Below are 19502 nucleotides of genomic sequence, written 5' to 3' on the forward strand. Positions count from 1 at the left end.
TTGGAGCCTTCTGTGAATTTGGTTAGTTGGAGACGTAACGTTAGGTTACACATTAGCACCATTCGCACGAGATTAGCATTATCTGGGGACCTCGTGTGATTTATAAATGACCTCCCCACATCAGTATTTCATGTGACGCATTCGCACGGGATGATTTTAGTCAAATTTACTGACTTATTTCCCTGGTGTGATGGCAAGGCTTTGCGTATAGTTTGTATAGCCTATAGTTGTATCGTGTTTAATGATATATGACCGTACCTGTCAGCATTTGAGACCCATGATCGCGAACCCGGACAGAAGATCACCACGATCGTGGGTCTCAAATGTTATGAGAGTTTCCATGATAAATAAACAAACAGGAGACTCCCGGTAATTTATGCAGGGTGTCCGCGGGGTCTTAAAAAGTATTAAAAGTTGATAAATTTTGAGAAAATTAAGGCCATTAAAAGTATTAAAAAGTCTTAAATGCCATTTTCCAAGGTATTACATTTTGTGTCGTTTTTTTTCATATTTGTCCAAAGTAGGGATGCACCGAATGTTCGGCAACCTAAAATAGCAAGAAAGCATGATGTGTGTGATATGATCAACCCGCGCAGAGAAGGGGGGGGAACGCGCTTTATTAATGCCGCAAACATGTCAGCAGTGTGTGGAGCATTTTTAAGTGTCAGAGAAAGACACAGCACGGAACTTGCCGCGCCGGATTGAATGAATATTGAATGAAAGCGTCTTTACCGGTCAGTAACTTGTGCACTTCAGACTGGAGTGGGCGGTCTGACAGTAGCCCCCGCTGCTCGCAACATCCTTTGACATCATACAGTGATCACGTGCACACAGTTCCCTGTACTAAACAACTTGTCAAAGTATGTTCTGTGCATCCCGGCCACGAGTGCACCTTCTGAGAGAACAATCAGCTTTTGTGGGTGGAGTTTGGAGTAGAGACGTCAACTGAAATGGTTGTCAGTCAGAATTGCTTGCATGGATGTTTTTTTTTCTTTAAATCATTTTGCAGTGTAGCCAATAATAATCCAACAGTTTTCGTTTATTCATAGTTTTAGCTTATAATGTTGAAGGACACTTGTTGTACAGTACGCAGCAGTCAGTTATAGGCCTAATATAGGCTATTCAAGAAGGGAGAGGGCTCAAATTTTGTTTTAATTTAGCCTACCCCTGTTGAAAAAAACAGCATCTGCTGGGTTAGGTATGTTTTGATGCTGGTTTGACCATCTTAAACCAGCTAAGGACCAGCACATGGCCATCTTAAACCAGCACAAACCAGCAAACCAACATCAAAACATACCAAACCATATGCAGTTTTTTTCAACAGGGACTTGTTTTGCTCAATTTTGTTTTAAGCTATATTGTATTATATTGAAAAGCAAGACAAAATATAAAAATCACATTTTGACCATTTAGTTTATGCAATAGTGAAAAAATTGGCTAAATAAATAGAAGAAATAAGAAAAGCCGTGTTCGGTGTTTCATTTTTATTCGGCTTCGGCCAAGAATATTCACTTGCCCAGTCCAAAGAGGTCATATGCTAAAGTTTGCCTGAATTTAATCATTGAGTAGGTAGGCGAATAGTGGGAGGTCCATTTACACCTGGTTGTTAAACAACATTGTTGGAGGATAAAGAGTTGGAACCATGGCTGAGGGCCATCTCTGGGAATAACCGTGAGGTGTACTGCTCTGTGTGTCGGACGGTGTTTAGCGTAGCCTCATTTCTCTTTCTAATAAACCTTGCATTGGGTTAGTCACTCAATTCATTCTCTTGTGCTTCATTCCCACCCTTCTAAATTATGTTTAATTAATAAGGAGTTATTACAAACTAAGACTGTTTAGTTGTGCTATCTTACAATCATTATATAGTAAATGTAAGTTAAAGTGTCGCCAATGTAACCGATTAAAACAAAAAAGTGGCGATGCGGTCTTAAAATGTATGGTAAGAGTCTTGAAAAAGGTCTTAAAAAGTATTACATTTAGCTCCATGATTCCTGTATATAACCTGTTATGGATATGACCCAGCACCCGAAATAATACCAAAACACTTCAAAGCAGCCTCCATTATTCGCAAATGGTGGATAAGACGATATATGAGCCCGCCAAATCACAGAGATCCCGATTCGCACGGGATTAAGATCACAGACAACAATTATTTGCAATTATTACAAATGACTAACATTACAGGTCCACAGGTAATACTACTGGTAACTCAGTAACAAGGGCGTTTTCAGTTCTGACACTTACATGATGTTCGCGTGAATGCGATTCCCTCTTATATAACAAAAGCTCGGGTTAAAATGGTGGTTTTAATTCATGGCACATTTAAGAACATGATCATTTAGGGCAATATAACCAAACTCTTACATTCAAACCACAGCATAAATAGGTACTTGCCTAATATAAAAATATTCTCAAGTAATTATTGAAATAATCAAGTAAAGAGACTGTATTAACACTGCCACTGGACACCCCTGACATCTAATTGGCTACCACAAGTGCAGCCCCAAAATTGTATTCGCTCTGGCTCTGCCGATGCTTGTCAGTGAACCACTCACAGACATTTCCACTCCCATGGGCATTTTTTGGAATTGTGCTCTCAAGCTGATTTGCCCTGTTTAATAAATCTAGCCCATAATTTCCATATTTACATGTGTTCCATACATAAACCACTCCATACACAGTTTTGATGGGTTTGTTATTATTGTGAAATGTTAAAAAATATTAATTAGTGATAAATTAATAAATATTATTAACCCTAAACTTTTTAATAGAAGTGTATGTAATCTTTTACTTGGGGATGCATAATAATTTATCGGCCATATCGGTATCGGCAGATAAATGATTCATAAATGAGTGTGCATCAAAAATATAGTTTCATACAAATTTCTTGTTTTGTTTACATGTTCCTGTGCTTTTTTATTTTTTCCATTGTGTCTGGTAATTGGAAAAGTAAAAAAAGTGAAAAAAGCATCTGTGATTTCAGATTTAGTGTTAAAACCAATGGAAGCCTATGGGGCCCCCTAGTGGATATTTGTGGTAGGTCAGTTAAAAAACTTACAGACCCCTCAAAATTTGGTGTATCAAGGCCAAACTTGATACAACACTTGGTGACCCATGTGTAGGCTCAAAAACGGTTAAAGGAATAATAAAGGAAAAATTATCATTTTTATGTTATCGTATCGGCCAATACTATAATTTAGGCCGATATATTATAGCCGATAAATCATAAATCATTTCCTCTGGTTAAACTTCTTCAGCTGCACGCTGCTCACAGTTAAAACACATTACCGTACTCTCTTTCTGTCGTGATCATTCACTTACTGCTATTAGCAAAACATTGTTGATGTACAGTATGTAGATATTTATATATGTGTAAATTATATGAACAAAAGCATATTGTTTGAATCAGACTGCTATCTGAATGCTTTATTTCTTGAAACCTGTTAGACATGTGGCTATTAAGAACATTTTTCTGGGTTGCTCTGGAAGAACATCTATAATTTGTTTATTTAATAAAAAAAACAGAAAAATGTCAAGTAGACTTGGCACATGATTTTCAGGGGAAAAAAGAGAACTGATGGTTACCTTGTTTTCTGCAGCGAATGTTTTCAAATAAAAGCAGTTGTCCACGTTTTGTTTTTGTTTCAGTCTTAGGGAAATTTATATTAATATTTAAATACTGTATGTCGGCCAATATATCGGTTATTGGATTCCAATGTTAAAGAATTATCGGTTATCGGCCAAAATTTGCATATCAGTGCATCCCTACTTTTACTTACTGTGAGCTGTTATGGTTGCTAAGCAGGGAAACAACTTGGTGCAACAATATTTAGATTTAGATTTTTTTTTTTTTTTAGATTTAGATTCAATTTATTGTCATTGCACATTGCACAGGTACAAGGCAACGAAATGTGACCTCTGCATTTAACCCATCCAGAGAGTAGTGAACACACGTACCCCCGGAGCAGTGGGCAGCTATCACTGCAGCGCCCGGGGAGCAAGTAGGGGTAAGGTGCCGGGGAGCAAGTAGGAGTAAGGTGCCTTGCTCAAGGGCACCTCAGTTGTTACCCGCCGGCCCTGGGAATCGAACCGGCAACCTTCTGGTCACGAGTCCGACTCTCTAACCATTAGGCCACAACTGCCCCAATATGGACTATGCAGGCACAGATTGGTGGTATTCATCATATTTGATCATCTTATCTTTTTAGAACGCATGAAAAGGACTTCTGCCAGCCGTACAGAGGCATTGCTTGTGCTCGCTTCATAGGCAACAGAAGTATTTATGTGGAGTCCCTGCAGATGCAGGGAGAAAGCGAAAACCGCATCACCGGTGAGCATCTCTTTTGGTATATCAACATATACATGGTGCTTAAAGATACACTAAATATACTGTTTTCTTTTATTTATCATTGGTTTCTCATCCAGCGGCCTTCACCATGATTGGCACCTCTACCCAGCTTTCAGACCAGTGCTCTGAGTTTGCCATTCCTTCCTTCTGCTATTATGTCTTCCCGCTGTGCGAGGAGGGCACCAGAGGTCCATGGAAGCGCCAGCTCTGCCGTGATGAGTGTGAGGCTTTGGAGAACGACTTGTGTCATGCCGAGTATACTATTGCACGCTCCAACCCTCTCATCCTCATGCAGCTCGAACTGCCCGCATGCAACCTGCTTCCTCAACCTGGCTCCCCCGAAGCAGCCAGTTGCATTCGTATTGGCGTGCCATCTCAACGTAGGTTAACCAAATAAAGGCAAAGTCAAGATACAACATAATGACAATTGCATGCATAACAGGCTATTAACAGTAAGAAGAGTGAGAAGGCCCTCTTTTGGTATACCTAAAAATAGTTTAACATGACCTGGTACAGTGGTTCTTAAACTGTGGTGTGCATACAGCACACAGACCATGTGGTGGTCTGTAATACAACTGGACATTTTATACATGTTTAATGAATACAGAATTTCGCATGTATGTGCAATTTTAATATAGTTTATGCATTAATGTTTATTTATCATTGGACAGTCGTAACCTATGCTTAACAGAGCAACAACACAAATGCAGAGCAGAAACAGGCTACTTGTGTGATATTATTCCATCTTATTACAACTCTGCTACATCAGTAATAATAGTGATACGTTTACAAAACAATAACATAAATAAAATAATAAATACACATATTTTTCCCATAGTGTTGAATAGGTGGCACTCTGTTTGAGAATCAATGACAGTATACTAGTTTGACTGTAAAATAATATTTTATTTATCCTGTTTGTCTTACTATTTCAAAATATACAGACCAGACCTAAAAACTGTCAATCTCTTTTAAAGATTCACCCCCAGATCACAGGTGTTACAATGGAAGTGGCGCTAACTACAGGGGCACAGTCAGTGTCACAAAATCAGGCTACCAGTGCCAACCCTGGAGTACACAGTATCCACACAGTCACTACCTGACCCCTACTGAGTACCCTGAACTCAGAGGAGGTCACAATTTCTGCAGGAATCCTGGTGGGCAAATGGAGAGCCCTTGGTGTTTCACCTTGGACCCTAATGTTAGAGTTGATGTCTGTGACATTCAGCCCTGCAGTGAGTATCATTTACTGTTATCCCCGAGAGTGCTAAAATAAATAATAACAAAAGAAGTAATTTGTATTCCAATATATTTATCCAGTGTAAAATGGTACTAAATGTGCACCATGTATTTTCTTTTCAGAGCCACCAGAGAAAATGAAGAAGGAGATACTGTATATTCTAATTCCCAGCATAGCTACACCTTTAGTTATCGCCTGCTTATTCTTCTTAGTGTGCATGTGTCGCAACAAGCAAAAGGAGTCTGCTGACACACCTATTCGCGGGCAACTTACCGCCTCACCAAGTCAAGAAATGGAGCTACCTCTTCTAAATCAGCATAAGCATCAGGTATTTTTGATCTGTCATCCTTTTAGCTTTTCCATCCAAAGTTCATATCCAGAATGTTATTTTACTGACAAAGCAAACGTTGATTATTGGTGTGTTTTATTTCATTTATAGCCAAAGCTCAGAGAAATCAATCTGTCTGCTGTTCGATTTATGGAAGAGCTTGGAGAGGACTGTTTTGGCAAAGTCTACAAAGGTCACCTCTACGGTACAGCCCCAGGTGAACAGACCCAGGTGGTGGCCATAAAGACAGTAAAAGACAAAGATGAGGGTACCCTGCGTGAAGAATTCCGCCATGAGGCCATGCTCCGTTCCCGCCTACAGCACCCCAATATCGTCTGCCTTTTAGGCGTGATAACTAAAGAACAGCCCATGAGCATGATCTTCAGCTATTCAGGCCATGGTGACCTTCATGAGTTCCTGGTCATGCGGTCCCCACACTCAGATGTGGGCAGTTCAGATGACGATAGGACAGTGAAATCCACCCTGGAGCAAGCCGACTTCTTACACATTGTCACACAAATAGCAGCTGGAATGGAGTATCTTTCCAGTCACCACATGGTACACAAAGATCTGGCTACTCGCAACATCCTGGTCTGTGATAAGCTCAATGTGAAGATCTTGGACCTTGGGCTGTTTAGAGAGGTCTACTCTGCTGACTACTACAAGTTGATGGGCACTAGTCCATTCCCTATTCGTTGGATTTCCCCAGAAGCCATACTGTACGGCAAGTTTTCCACTGATTCAGACATTTGGTCCTATGGAGTGGTTTTGTGGGAAATTTTTAGCTATGGCCTTCAGCCTTACTGTGGCCATTCTAACCAAGATGTGATTGAGATGATACGCAACAGACAAGTACTTTCCTGCCCAGATGACTGTCCAGCCTGGATTTACACGCTTATGTTAGAGTGCTGGAATGAGTTCCCAGCACGGAGGCCACGGTTCAAAGATATACATGCACGTTTGCGCACCTGGGAGAGCTTGTCCAACTACAACAGCTCTGCACAGACCTCAGGGGCGAGCAACACCACTCAGACCAGCTCCCTGAGCACAAGCCCTGTCAGTAACATCAGTAACGCCCGCTACATTAGTCCCAAAAAGATGTCCCATTTTCCTCAGCCTCAGTTTATGCCTATGAAGGGCCAGATGCGCCAAATGGTACCACCTCAGCTCTACATTCCAGTCAATGGCTACCAGCCAGTACCAGCCTATCCATATCTGCAAAACTTCTACCCCATGCAGATCCCAATGCAGATGCCTCCACAGCAGTTGCACCCACAAATGGTTGCCAAGGCTGGATCGCATCACAGTGGTAGTGGCTCCACCAGCACAGGCTATGTCACTACAGCCCCCTCCAACGGATCTGTTACAGAGAAGTCAGCTTTTATGAATGAAGACCAAAAGGCAGCCGTGGACGATTTAGCTGATGGAGCCTCTCAAAATGGTCTGCACAGTGAGGACTTGTCTGTTCCTGAGACAGAGCTCTTGGGAGACAATGACAGTCCACACACAGAGGATAATGAGATCAACTTGGAGGCATAGGCCACCTTATGGATCAAATAAAAAACAATTCTGTGAAAAGCACATTTTACATAGCTTTTTGTGCAAGTTTAAAAGGTGAAGGGAAACTGGTAAATGACACATGAACATAATGTTATTTATGTGTTTTTTTTGGCAGCCACTGACGTATAGTAAAAACACATGCTGCTCTTTGGACAGTAATCCCAGCTTCACCCTTGAGCTGCCTTTTTTTGTTGTCTGTGATGAAGAATCTGGCTTTCACCCGTTCAGCAAAGGACTGTGTATACAGTATGTATTGTTGCAAAGCTATTCAGAAGAATTTATGTTCTTACTGTTGCTGTGCAACATGGAACATCTTTAAGGATTTTGCTGGGAACCACCTATTAATGTACTTTAACCTGCTTTATAGTTGACATTGTCATCATCTTTATGGACACATTGCTTAATGCCACATCTAATAATTGTTTCATTAGATTAAAAACAAGTATTTTTATTTGCTTAATCTTAACTTGTGGTGAACGGCTTAGTCAATGAATCACCTGACTTCATGCTTGAGAAAATAATGTGCATAATGAAAACTGCACCATGGATCACAGTATGGAACTATGAAAGATGTGATTGCTGATGCCATACATTTGGTGTGCTTATTTTTTAACATTGAATTCTCTTTAAAGGGATAGTTCACCCCAAAATTTAAAATTCTGTCATTGATTACTCACTCTCTAGTTGTTCCAAACCTGTATAAATGTCTTTGTTTGGTTGAACTCAGAGAAAGGTATTCGGACGAATGCTTGTAATCAAACAATTCTTGGACCTCATTGACTACCACAGTAGGAAAAATTGCAATAGTTTTCGAAAGTGCCCCAGAACTGTTTGCTGTCCTACATTCTTCAAAATATTATATTTTGTGTTTAACAGAACAAAACAAAAAAATTAAGTAATTTTTCCTATGGTAGTCAATGGGGTCATTGTTTGGTTATAAGCATTCTTCCAAATATCTTTCTCTGTGTTTATCAGAACAAAGAAATTTATACAGATTTGGAACAACTTTAAAGTAAGTAAATAATGACAGAATTTGTATTTTTGGGCGAACTATTCCTTTAAGTGTTGTAACTGTTTTGTCCTATTTGCTGCCATTTTATTTAGCCATTACTTCAAAGTCTTACCAACCAGATATCTGCTTTTCATCCAGATTTTATTAATGCTCATTAAAGGTATTGGATACTCTGTGGGTTTGTATGTACATAATATACATTTGTGTGCCTTTTTCAACATTTAGTTGTATTAAATTGAAGCTGGAAATCTAGATATAGGAAAAACATTTCCCTTGCTATTGCAATTAAAACAATACAGTAACATGTAGGTCTGCTTTGTACATTGTAAACTTCCAGTACTCAGAATATGCATTACATATTAAATAATATGAGAATGAAAATCTGACTTCGATTACACAGTTATTTTATGTTTATTGGCTGTAATCGAATAAACAGCATTCCCTGACAGATATACGAGTTTAATGGTTCTAATGGAAACTATTGGTTTTTATGGAAATAAATTGTCTGTGAGTCTTCACTTAGTATTCTGTTGGTGGCGAAATCAAACTTTGAAGTTCAAAGCTTCATGAAGCTTCAAGATCGCCCCACCTGGTGGTCAGTGCAAATTATGGCGCAGGCAAAACATGTCAGGATTGTGACAAATTCAAAAATGTGTGCTTCATTCTATTCACTAGATACTTAAAATTATACACGCATATAAAGACAAAAATTAATGAGATCTCTCTTTATTGTTATCTATATTGCATATGACAGTGTGTATGAGGAGGACAGAAAAAAGATGAGACCAACAAGAACACCCATATTCGAACTTGGGTCGCCAGAGGCACATTTTGTGTCATGTATTGTGGAGCACTCAGCACTGCCACTAAAAACTGTGTGATCTGTAGGTTTTTATGCTCAATTTCGTTTTGTGATTATTCATTATGTGTAGTGGGCTATATGGGCCATGACGTACTTCTGCTAAAATCTCAGCCAGTTAAGCCGCTTCTGCTCTCACAATGTAAGTTTGGTCATTTTTCACCAAGCGATGTGTTTAAGTAAGAAAATTTCAGCGAACCGACAGCACTACGGCTGAGACATGTTGAGTGACTTTGTGATCAAGCCTGATAAAAGTTGACTTGGCTTTTAGCCATATTTGTAAATGTAGCTTAAAACGGATAGCTTGAATTGCTTCTCCTTTTTGGTTGTCGATGTATGACGTAGTGTTCGAATAATTTGACTCGCATTGTTGACCGTAATCCTATGTGCATCTTGAAGCTACCGAGTGAAAAAAGCCATTGTCCCGCTACGCGCTGCTGATGTAACACAGCTGCCTGAGATTTTAGCCGAAATACATCCGAAAAAATTCTTTAAACTGGATAAAAGAGAGTAAAAGTAATTCAGCTGGACTGGACAGAAGCAGTAAAAGTGCTTATGTAACATGAGAGAGAAACCCTTAATTATATTATAGTCATAGCGTCCCACCAGAAGTGAAATCCTTCTCAAAGGACTGCACTCAAACGAAGCTTTGACTGTCCCTGGTAATGTCTACAATACGAGCCTTGATATGGAACTCTAAAGTACTAGAAGTAACTGACATTCTCGGGTGGATGTTATGCAGTACAGGGGTTTTCAAACTTTATGACGCCAAGAACCCCCAAATAAATTGAAACTTTTGTTAGGGACTCCCATTCTAAAATACATATCTATTTATATTTTTTATGTGTAAAGAACATTTAAACTTTGTTAGATAAATAGTAAATGTGATATTATAAAGACAGCATATTGTTTCCAAACTTAAATAGTTTGCTACAATTGATGGATGTATAAAATCCTGAAGTAACATAGGGCGCTTTCCGACCGGATAAGTTCAGGAACAAAGTATGAGTAAAGAGGGCTGTAATTCGTGAACTAGTGCTGCATCCCAATCAGCTACTATACAGGTGCTGGTCATATAATTAGAATATCATCAAAAAGTTGATTTATTTCACTAATTCCATTCAAAAAGTGAAACTTGTATATTATATTTATTCATTACACACAGACTGATATATTTCAAATGTTTATTTCTTTTAATTTGATGATTATAACTGAGAACTAATGAAAATCCCAAATTCAGTATCTCAGAAAATTAGAATATTACTTAAGACCAATACAAAGAAAGGATTTTTAGAAGTCTTGGCCAACTGAAAAGTATGAAAATGAAAAGTATGAGCATGTACAGCACTCAATACTTAGCTGGGGCTCCTTTTGCCTGAATTACTGCAGCAATGCGGCGTGGCATGGAGTCGATCAGTCTGTGGCACTGCTCAGGTGTTATGAGAGCCGAGGTTGCTCTGATAGTGGCCTTCAGCTCTTCTGCATTGTTGGGTCTGGCATATCGCATCTTCCTCTTCACAATACCCCATAGATTTTCTATGGGGTTAAGGTCAGGCGAGTTTGCTGGCCAATTAAGAACAGGGATGCCATGGTCCTTAAACCAGGTACTGGTAGCTTTGGCACTGTGTGCAGGTGCCAAGTCCTGTTGGAAAATGAAATCTGCATCTCCATAAAGTTGGTCAGCATGAAGTGCTCTAAAACTTCCTGGTATACGGCTGCGTTGACCTTGGACCTCAGAAAACACAGTGGACCAACACCAGCACATGGCACCCCAAACCATCACTGACTGTGGAAACTTTACACTGGACCTCAAGCAACGTGGATTCTGTGCCTCTCCTCTCTTCCTCCAGACTCTGGGACCCTGATTTTCAAAGGAAATGCAAAATTTACTTTCATCAGAGAACATAACTTTGGACCACTCAGCAGCAGTCCAGTCCTTTTTGTCTTTAGCCCAGGCGAGACGCTTCTGATGCTTCCTGCTGCTGACCAACTTTATGGAGATGCAGATTTCATTTTCCAACAGGACTTGGCACCTGCACACAGTGCCAAAGCTACCAGTACCTGGTTTAAGGACCATGGTATCCCTGTTCTTAATTGGCCAGCAAACTCGCCTGACCTTAACCCCATAGAAAATCTTTTATTAATCCTTTATTAATCCTATTACCACTTAAGTGATAGCAGAGGCCAATTTTAGATGTATTTGCTGGCATCAAGCTGTTCTTGCCGGCGCTAACAGCCCGGTGATCACGGGGAACTCACACATTAGATTCACGTCGAGGCCAATTTTAAAATAGACACTAGTATCTTTATAAATCAACTGCAGATTCTTGGTTTCATAATTAAAATATTTGATACAAAAAGACCACAGTGAAAAAGTAGCTTTAGATGTAGGCCAATAGCATTTAAGATGATGTGGAATAGGCAGTTTTCGCGACCAATTGAGGCACGCCTCCACCTTTAGGCACGCCCATTTCTCTGACCTGCAGATACCCCTGTCTCATCTTTTCTAACGTTAACACTATTTAACTGCCGCAAACGAGTCAAACCTGTGAGAGGAGGCGGGGCTCTGTTGTCACTGCGTTCTTCACGTGCAGTATGTGTCAACTCACTGTCGGAAAAGGAGAGAGAGCGGGAACGTGCAGCTGATATCGATACGTGGGACATGTGTATTGGAACCGTTTCAGATTTTTCCGTATAGATACGTATCGAAATATCGATTTTTTTGTTATGTTCCAAATCGTAGTATGTTGAAAAGAGTATTACAAAGATTCCAGGATGGTCTACTACTTCCGGTAGAAATTCGAAGTGCAGAACGATGCACACTAACGGCTGATATTACCCACAACTCACCGCGAGTAGGATGAGTTAGTGACGCTCCACTGCATTAATAAATTATATAATGCGTCACTAAATTAACAAATGTAAGTATACAGTAAACATTAAATACGAAATAATGAATGAATAAATTAATTAATGTAAATAAGAGCTGTATTTTGATGTGTGTGACAGTTATTGGCCACAATGTTGTCTAGGCAAAAACGGCCACTTCCTGTTAGTGTGTGCGTGTTGTTTTGCTACACACTAAAATATATATACTTTTCCATTACAAAAACAGTACATACTTTTAGAGCATAGTACAAGTAGGCGAATTGGGACTAGCATAAGTTTTTCCTCAGGCCATTTCCCCAATCGCATTCGCACTGGCAAAAGGAACTATTTAGTGACTTAAGCCGGTCGACTGCAACATTTGAGCACGTCTGTAGAACGATGACAAACAACCAAAAAACATAAGTTTGGTCCATCAGCGTTTGCTTACGTCACGGGCCATGATGCCACGGGAGCTGAGCAACGGTCAAATTTCAAAAGTAAATCAAATAAATATAGCAGTAAACTTTAAGGCGGATGTCCGTTTTTAATGTAAGTGCCAATAAATGAATTTCTCGTGACTAAATTCACCGTGGTATAATGAACACACTCAGGCTCTAAAGAAAGCGGCCCGAAAAATGGAGCGCAACTTTAAGAAAACTAAATTAGAGGTATTTCGTACAGCATGGAAGGATAGTATTCGAAAATACAGGAAAGCCCTAAAAACTTCTAGATCCGCCTACTTTTCATCACTAATAGAAGAAAACCAGCACAGCCCAAGGTTTTTATTTAACACAGTGGCTAAATTAACAAAAAATAAATCGTCAGTGACTTCTGATCCTGTATTTCAGCATAGCAGTGATGAATTTATGAACTACTTCACATATAAAAGCCAAGATATTATAGAAAAAATTATAACAATGCAATCAGAAGTGAAACCCACTGAACAAACTAACTACTGCACCCTTAAGGAGAAAATGCAATTATTTTATACCGTAGATCAAGATGAGCTGTCTAAAATTATTAGATCATCTAAATCAACAACATGCATGCTAGACCCTATACCTACAAATCTACTGAAAGAGATGCTCCCAGAAATTATATATCTTCTTCTTGGTATTATTAACTCATCTCTGACATTAGGACATGTGCCTAAAGCATATAAAGTGGCTGTTATAAGGCCCCTTGTCAAAAAAAACCCAACTCGACCCTAGAGAACTAGGGAACTACAGGCCTATTCGATATTAGTCTGTCATTTGAGAGCCACGTCACCAACACCTGTAAATTTGCGTTTTTCCATTTTAAGAATATATCTAAACTACGTCATATGCTGTCAATGTCAGATGCAGAGAAGTTAATTCATGCATTCATGACATCAAGACTAGATTACTGTAATGCACTGTTAGGTGGTTGCCCTGCATGCTTATTACAAAAACTCCAACTGGTCCAAAACGCGGCAGCTCGAGTTCTTACACGTATAAAAAAGTATGAACATATTAGCCCGGTTCTGTCAACCTTGTACTGGTTACCTATAAAGCATCGCGTTAACTTTAAAATCTTGCTTATTACCTATAAAGCCCTACATGGTTTAGCTCCTCAGTACTTGAGTGAACTCCTCTTGTATTACAGTCCTTCATGTGCATTACGCTCTCAGGCATCCTGTCAGCTGGTAATACCTAGAATTTCAAAATCAAGTGCAGGTGGCAGATCCTTTTCCTATCTAGCGCCTAAACTTTGAAATAGTCTTCCCTGCACTGTTCGGGAGGCAGACACACTCTGTCAGTTTAAATCTTTTTAATCTTGCATACACTACTCTTCCATAATATAAATCCTCTGAGGGTTTAGGCTGCATTAGATCAACCGGAACCAAAAACACAACTGATGTATACTTGTTGCATCAAAGAGTGCAGAACAGTACTCTACTCTCAGCCAGTCTTGTCTCATTGTTCCAAGGTTACCACAGCGAGTAGGATGCAGTTCATGGCCTGACCTGATGGTAGAGCGTAGAATGGGAAGTGGGGACCTGACAAGAGCTGAGATGATAGAGCTGGATAAAGAAGGACGCACGCGGTCACCTGACCACCACACCTTCACCACAAAATTTCAAATGCTATTAGATTATTAATGATAATCTTAAACTATAATTTACCTTATTAGTAAGTTTATTTATTTTATTTAGCCTTGTTGTGCAAGCTCTCTGGAGCTTGTGCAGAGGCAGCAGCTATTGCCAGAGGGGAACTGGAATCCCCTGGTTGGGCCTGGGTTCTCCTGAGTTTTTTTTTCTCGATTAGAGTTTTGGGTTCCTCGCCACCGTTTGCATACTGTTTTTTGCACTATTTGCCTGGCCGGGGGGCTGCTTTGGAATTTTAAAGTTTTACTTAATTAATATTGCATATAGGAATTTATAGTCTGTTATATTTGACCTGTGCTTCTCCTTTATCTTAAATGTGTGCCCTCATTGAGCGTGTGTGTGTGTGTGCGTGCGTGTCTGTGTATGTGTGTCTATGTCTATGTGTGTTAGTACGTGTGCATATTGTGTGTGTGTGGAGTGTTTTGTATGTGGGTATGTCTGTCTTCTGTGTTTTCAACTTTTTCTTGTTTTTGCAGGTACAACTTTAATTGTTTTGCTTATAGTCAATATGTCTTATGTACAGCTGCTTTGTAACAATGAAAATTGTAAAAAGTGCTATATAAATAAAGTTGAGTTGAGTTAAATTATGTTTTTATCAACTCTCATGTAGTGTATTTCGAGGAAACTATGAGTTTAAACACAGTAACCTACAAATAATTAATAGTGATTAACCATTAATTATTTTATACACTTTACCTGATTTAGCTGAAACAAACTGCCGGAAGAAGCTGTCTCTGAGGAGAGACAGGTCTCGAGAGGTTGAAAGAAGACGAGCGAGCGAACGCGCACGTGCACGAACACACACAAGCGAATGAACATACACACAAGAGCGAGCTTTCCTGCGTGTTCAGATGTTTTAACACCGAGGGCGTCACGCCCTTCCCAGGTGGGCGATCCAATGTGATGAGATAGTTTTGGGCGCAAAAACATGTTTCTTTGTCCGGCACACTAACTCATTTGCATTTATGGTCGCCTGGGAGTTTGGAGCAAGAATAGACTTAGAATAGAATAAAATGAGTATGGTATAAAATACATTACTGTGCTACACACCATATTCTAAGACATGAAAAGGGAAACACGTAGATATGAAACATGAAGGGGTTACAATTACATTGACCTGTAGTTTGGACAAGAATGTAAATATACACAGAATACCACTAAGCACATATGCCTTTGAGGTTATAGGTGAAGGAGAATAACAGAGAGACAAGCATACAATGTGGAGATTCATGTGTATACACTTTAAACCAGTCTTTTGTGGCTAAGGAAAGAGAAAGAGACACTCTTTTGGAAGAATTTGAGGCTCTCAGTCCCTGGGGGCCACATGGCTTTTCTCACTTTGGTGAACAGTCCTGTCCTCCCCCAAGAACCTCCTTTGAAGTCTAGGGGAGAGTATTTGAATCTGTCCTGGTCAGTGATGAAGGTGTTGAGAATAGGACATTTGGCCAGACTTGTTGGTGCCTGGTCATAGTCCTGCTGAGAGGTTACTGTGTTTTACGATCACAGATGGTAAACTTTGATCCGACCATACCCTACACTCACGTGTAGGTTGTTAATACATAATAGGTCAAAGAGCATATGGGTCACATGACCATAAAACATGGCGGATGCAGGATGTCCGAAGTGTATTCATACTACTCCCACTCATACTATATAGAACGTACTGTTTTGACGTTGATAGTACTTATTGAAATCGTACTTTCACAGTTCGTACTTTCACAGTATGCAATTTCGGACGCAGCCTATGAAATCAATCCTGCAGTGTCGCCTACTTATACTATACCCTAATAGTAAGTACTGTTTTTGTGTTGGAATAGTAGGTACTTTTGAGTGCATGGCAAAAGAGATTGCAAACACTGGGACATACTAACAGGAAGCGGAAGTGGCCGTTGTTGCCTAGACAACATTGTGGCCAATAACTGTCACACAAATCAAAATACAGCTCTTCTTTCCATTAAGGTATTTATTCATTCATTATTTCGTATGTAATGTTTACTGTATACTTACATTTGTTAATTTAGTGACGCATCAGTTATATAATTATTAATGCAGTGGAGCGTTACAAACCTACTAATTCTACTTTCAAATACTATTAGGACAGATAGTGATTGGAACGCAGGGCCTATGTTCAGTTCAAATGTTTTGTACTGTAGCAACTTTCACTACGAGTGTGAAAAAAGGAACTATAGTGAGAAAAAACAACAAGCAGATAAACACTTCGAAATGAAACAACAATAATGTTCAGTAGGCTAGAATTTTTACTTTATGTGCTTTTCCCCCCTGAAATTTTCAACCTCCTGCGCAACCTTCTGAAAGCCCTCTGGGGTCCCCAGACCTCAGTTTGAAAACCCCCGATAAAGGAATATAAAGGAATTTGTAATGTAACGAGCTTTTACTGTATGTCCCGGTATACCACATGTCAACCTAGCTTCTCGAAGTTTCTAGTAATCCTGAAGACCTTGATTACCTGGATAAGGTGTTTAATTAGGGTTAAGTTAAACAGGACAGTGGCCCTCCAGGAACTGAGTTTGACACCCTGGGTCGTTCATGAACGATTCGTTCTTTTTGAATGAATCTTTAACATGACTCGGGAGTAACGAGTGTCTCCAAGAGTGATTCGTTCATTTTGTGTTGACCACGCATGTGCAACATCAGAATCAGAATCAGAAGAGCTTTATTGCCAAGTGTGCTTGCACACACAAGGAATTTTATTTGGTGTTGGAAGCTTCTAGTACAGACATTCAACACAATGACAATACAATATAATACGATTTACAGTCTAAAAGATTCTAAATTGTGCATATATAAAATAAAGACTATTTGACAGAAAATGGGGGATAATAACATATAAGAGACATTGTACAGGGTAGTATATACTGTAGTAGAATATACATATTAACAGATTGTATGTACACTTGTGCAAATGGATAATTTAGTAAGTAGAGGTAGTGTTATATACATGTATACATAAGCTGTAGATATAATATATAATGTAGATATAATATATATCATATTTCTATATTATTGTATATTATTTTATTTTTTTTATCATCTGTGTTCTGTCCTGTTGCTGTCTTTCTGTTGCACTGTGGAGCTTCTGTCACTATAACAAATTCCTCGTATGTGGAAACATACTTGGCCAATAAAGCTCATTCTATAATAAGGCACTATAGTGCACACTATAGGAGTAGTGGAAGTGGAATATTGCTCTTAAGGAGCAGTTATCTGTTTAGGAGGGAGATTGCCTGGGGGAAGAAGCTGCTTCTGTGTCTGGAAGTCCTGGTGTTTGGTGCTCTAAAGCGCCGGCCAGAGGGCAGCAGATCAAAAAGTTTGTGTGCTGGGTGTGTGGAGTCAATGATGATTTTTCTTGCCCTGTTTTTCACTCTGGAATCGTACAGGTCCTGAAGTGTGGGCAGAGGAGCACCAATAATTTTCTCAGCACTACGAACTGTCCGTTGTAGTCTTCGTAGGTCTGATTTGGTGGCCGAGCCATACATTGTACCAGAAACAGTAATGATAAGTTCGAGTGAGAGATTTCAGTGAACGAGAAATATGAGTCATTAACTTTCGTGAACGAAAACGATTCCTTGAAAGATTCGTTCAAAAAGAACGATTCGTTCACGAACGTAACATCACTAATAAGTTCGTCTCTCGAGTCATCGGGTCTGAGTCCTTTCGTTCTTTTATACCGGAAAGAGAAATGATCAGTTCGTCTCTCCAGTCATCGGGTCCGAGCACTTTCGTTCTTTTGTCAAATGGTAGCGCCGCAGGCAAACCTGCAGCCTGTAGGCCTACAAGAGTCTTCGAGTCCGAGTCTTTAACGTTACGTGACCGCTTCCCGGATCATCAGTCAAATGCATGTTGTACGTGTTATAAGTTGTATTATAGGAAGAAATATTATAAAATGATCAAAAGATATGTGCAATAAACATCTTATCTAAAACGTACCGTTCTCTTCTTTTTTCTGTCTGTATAAATGTTTCTTGTGGATTTCTGCATGTGTTTTTAATTTATCTTAATAAATAACTATTTTGCATAATAACTGTGCTGGCAAAATATAAACATAAGCAACACTAGTAAAGTCAGTGTTTGTGTCTAATGCATATATTAGACAAGTGATCTCTTATTAAATAATTGCACATTTAAATGATTTCTGTAGCCTATTGTTATATACTTTGCTAACTGCATGAGACTTTTTAGTAAAAAACAACAACCTCTAAACCTTAAAATTGTTAATGAATTGTTAAATACATAACTTTACAGAAATGTATCAAAAGCAAGAGTTAAAAACTGCATGAATATTTGTAATGGAAGTCAGGAAATAAGTTATTTTTGTATGTAATACATTAAACACGCATCTGTCATATCACTTGACAAAAGAACGAACGACTCAAACCTGAAGACTCGGGAGATGAACTAATCATTTCTATTTCCTGCACAGTCTGCACACTCGCCTATGGGGTTGTCACGTGACAAAAGAACGACCGACTCGGACCCGTGGACTCGGTAGGTGAACTAATAATTTATGTTTTCTGTAAATGCAGCCTATATGGGCAAAATAACGAATGACTCGGGCATGAATTGTCTCTAGAGTTGAGCTATAATCCTTTTTGTTTCTTGTACAGATTTCAGAGCTTATGGCTGTCAGGAAATAATTAAATTAGGCTACTGTTTCTCATAACTTGTCCCTATAACTACAATATAAGTTATTTCTTATTATATATCTGATCAAAACTAGCATAAATAAACGTTAAGGGATAATTTAGCTATTAACATGCAACATTAATTTACCTCTGCTCAGATGAACGAAATGACTCGAAAAAAGATTCGTTCATTTTGCTGAACGAAATTCAAACATCCGAATCGCAAAAATGACTCGAACATCTCATCACTATGTGATTGAGGAAAAATGGGGTTTTGTGACAATGGTTATTGACCAATAACTGTTAAGGTAGGCGTTCTTATTTCACGTCGCTTGCCAAAAAAAGGCGCGACAAGTATAATAAATTATATATCTTCTATAAATGCTCTTTTTGGCAAACAACCTGCAAATAATGCTGGCTTGGTACAAGTAGCCTACAGACTACAGTTTCGGCTCCATGCGTCCCACGGCTAACAGCTTGCCGGTTAATATGTCTACAGGAACTTGTTACACCACG

At 39.2% G+C, this 19502-nt stretch overlaps 1 protein-coding gene across 1 annotated transcript; it reads left to right on the top strand.

Moving 5' to 3' along the window:
- Positions 1–4208: 4208 nt before the first annotated feature.
- ror2 (receptor tyrosine kinase-like orphan receptor 2) lies at positions 4209–8927 on the top strand (the record flags this gene model as incomplete). The annotated part of the gene is made up of 5 exons (XM_057328242.1): positions 4209–4330; positions 4426–4728; positions 5326–5583; positions 5711–5916; positions 6028–8927. Coding segments are annotated over 5 exons (2317 nt in total), but the record flags the coding sequence as incomplete, so codon positions are not given.
- Between the last annotated feature and the right edge of the window lie 10575 nt (positions 8928–19502).

Source organism: Triplophysa rosa, unplaced genomic scaffold (assembly GCF_024868665.1).
Source record: "Triplophysa rosa unplaced genomic scaffold, Trosa_1v2 scaffold417_ERROPOS45129, whole genome shotgun sequence".
In the NCBI taxonomy this organism is placed as follows: domain Eukaryota; kingdom Metazoa; phylum Chordata; class Actinopteri; order Cypriniformes; family Nemacheilidae; genus Triplophysa; species Triplophysa rosa.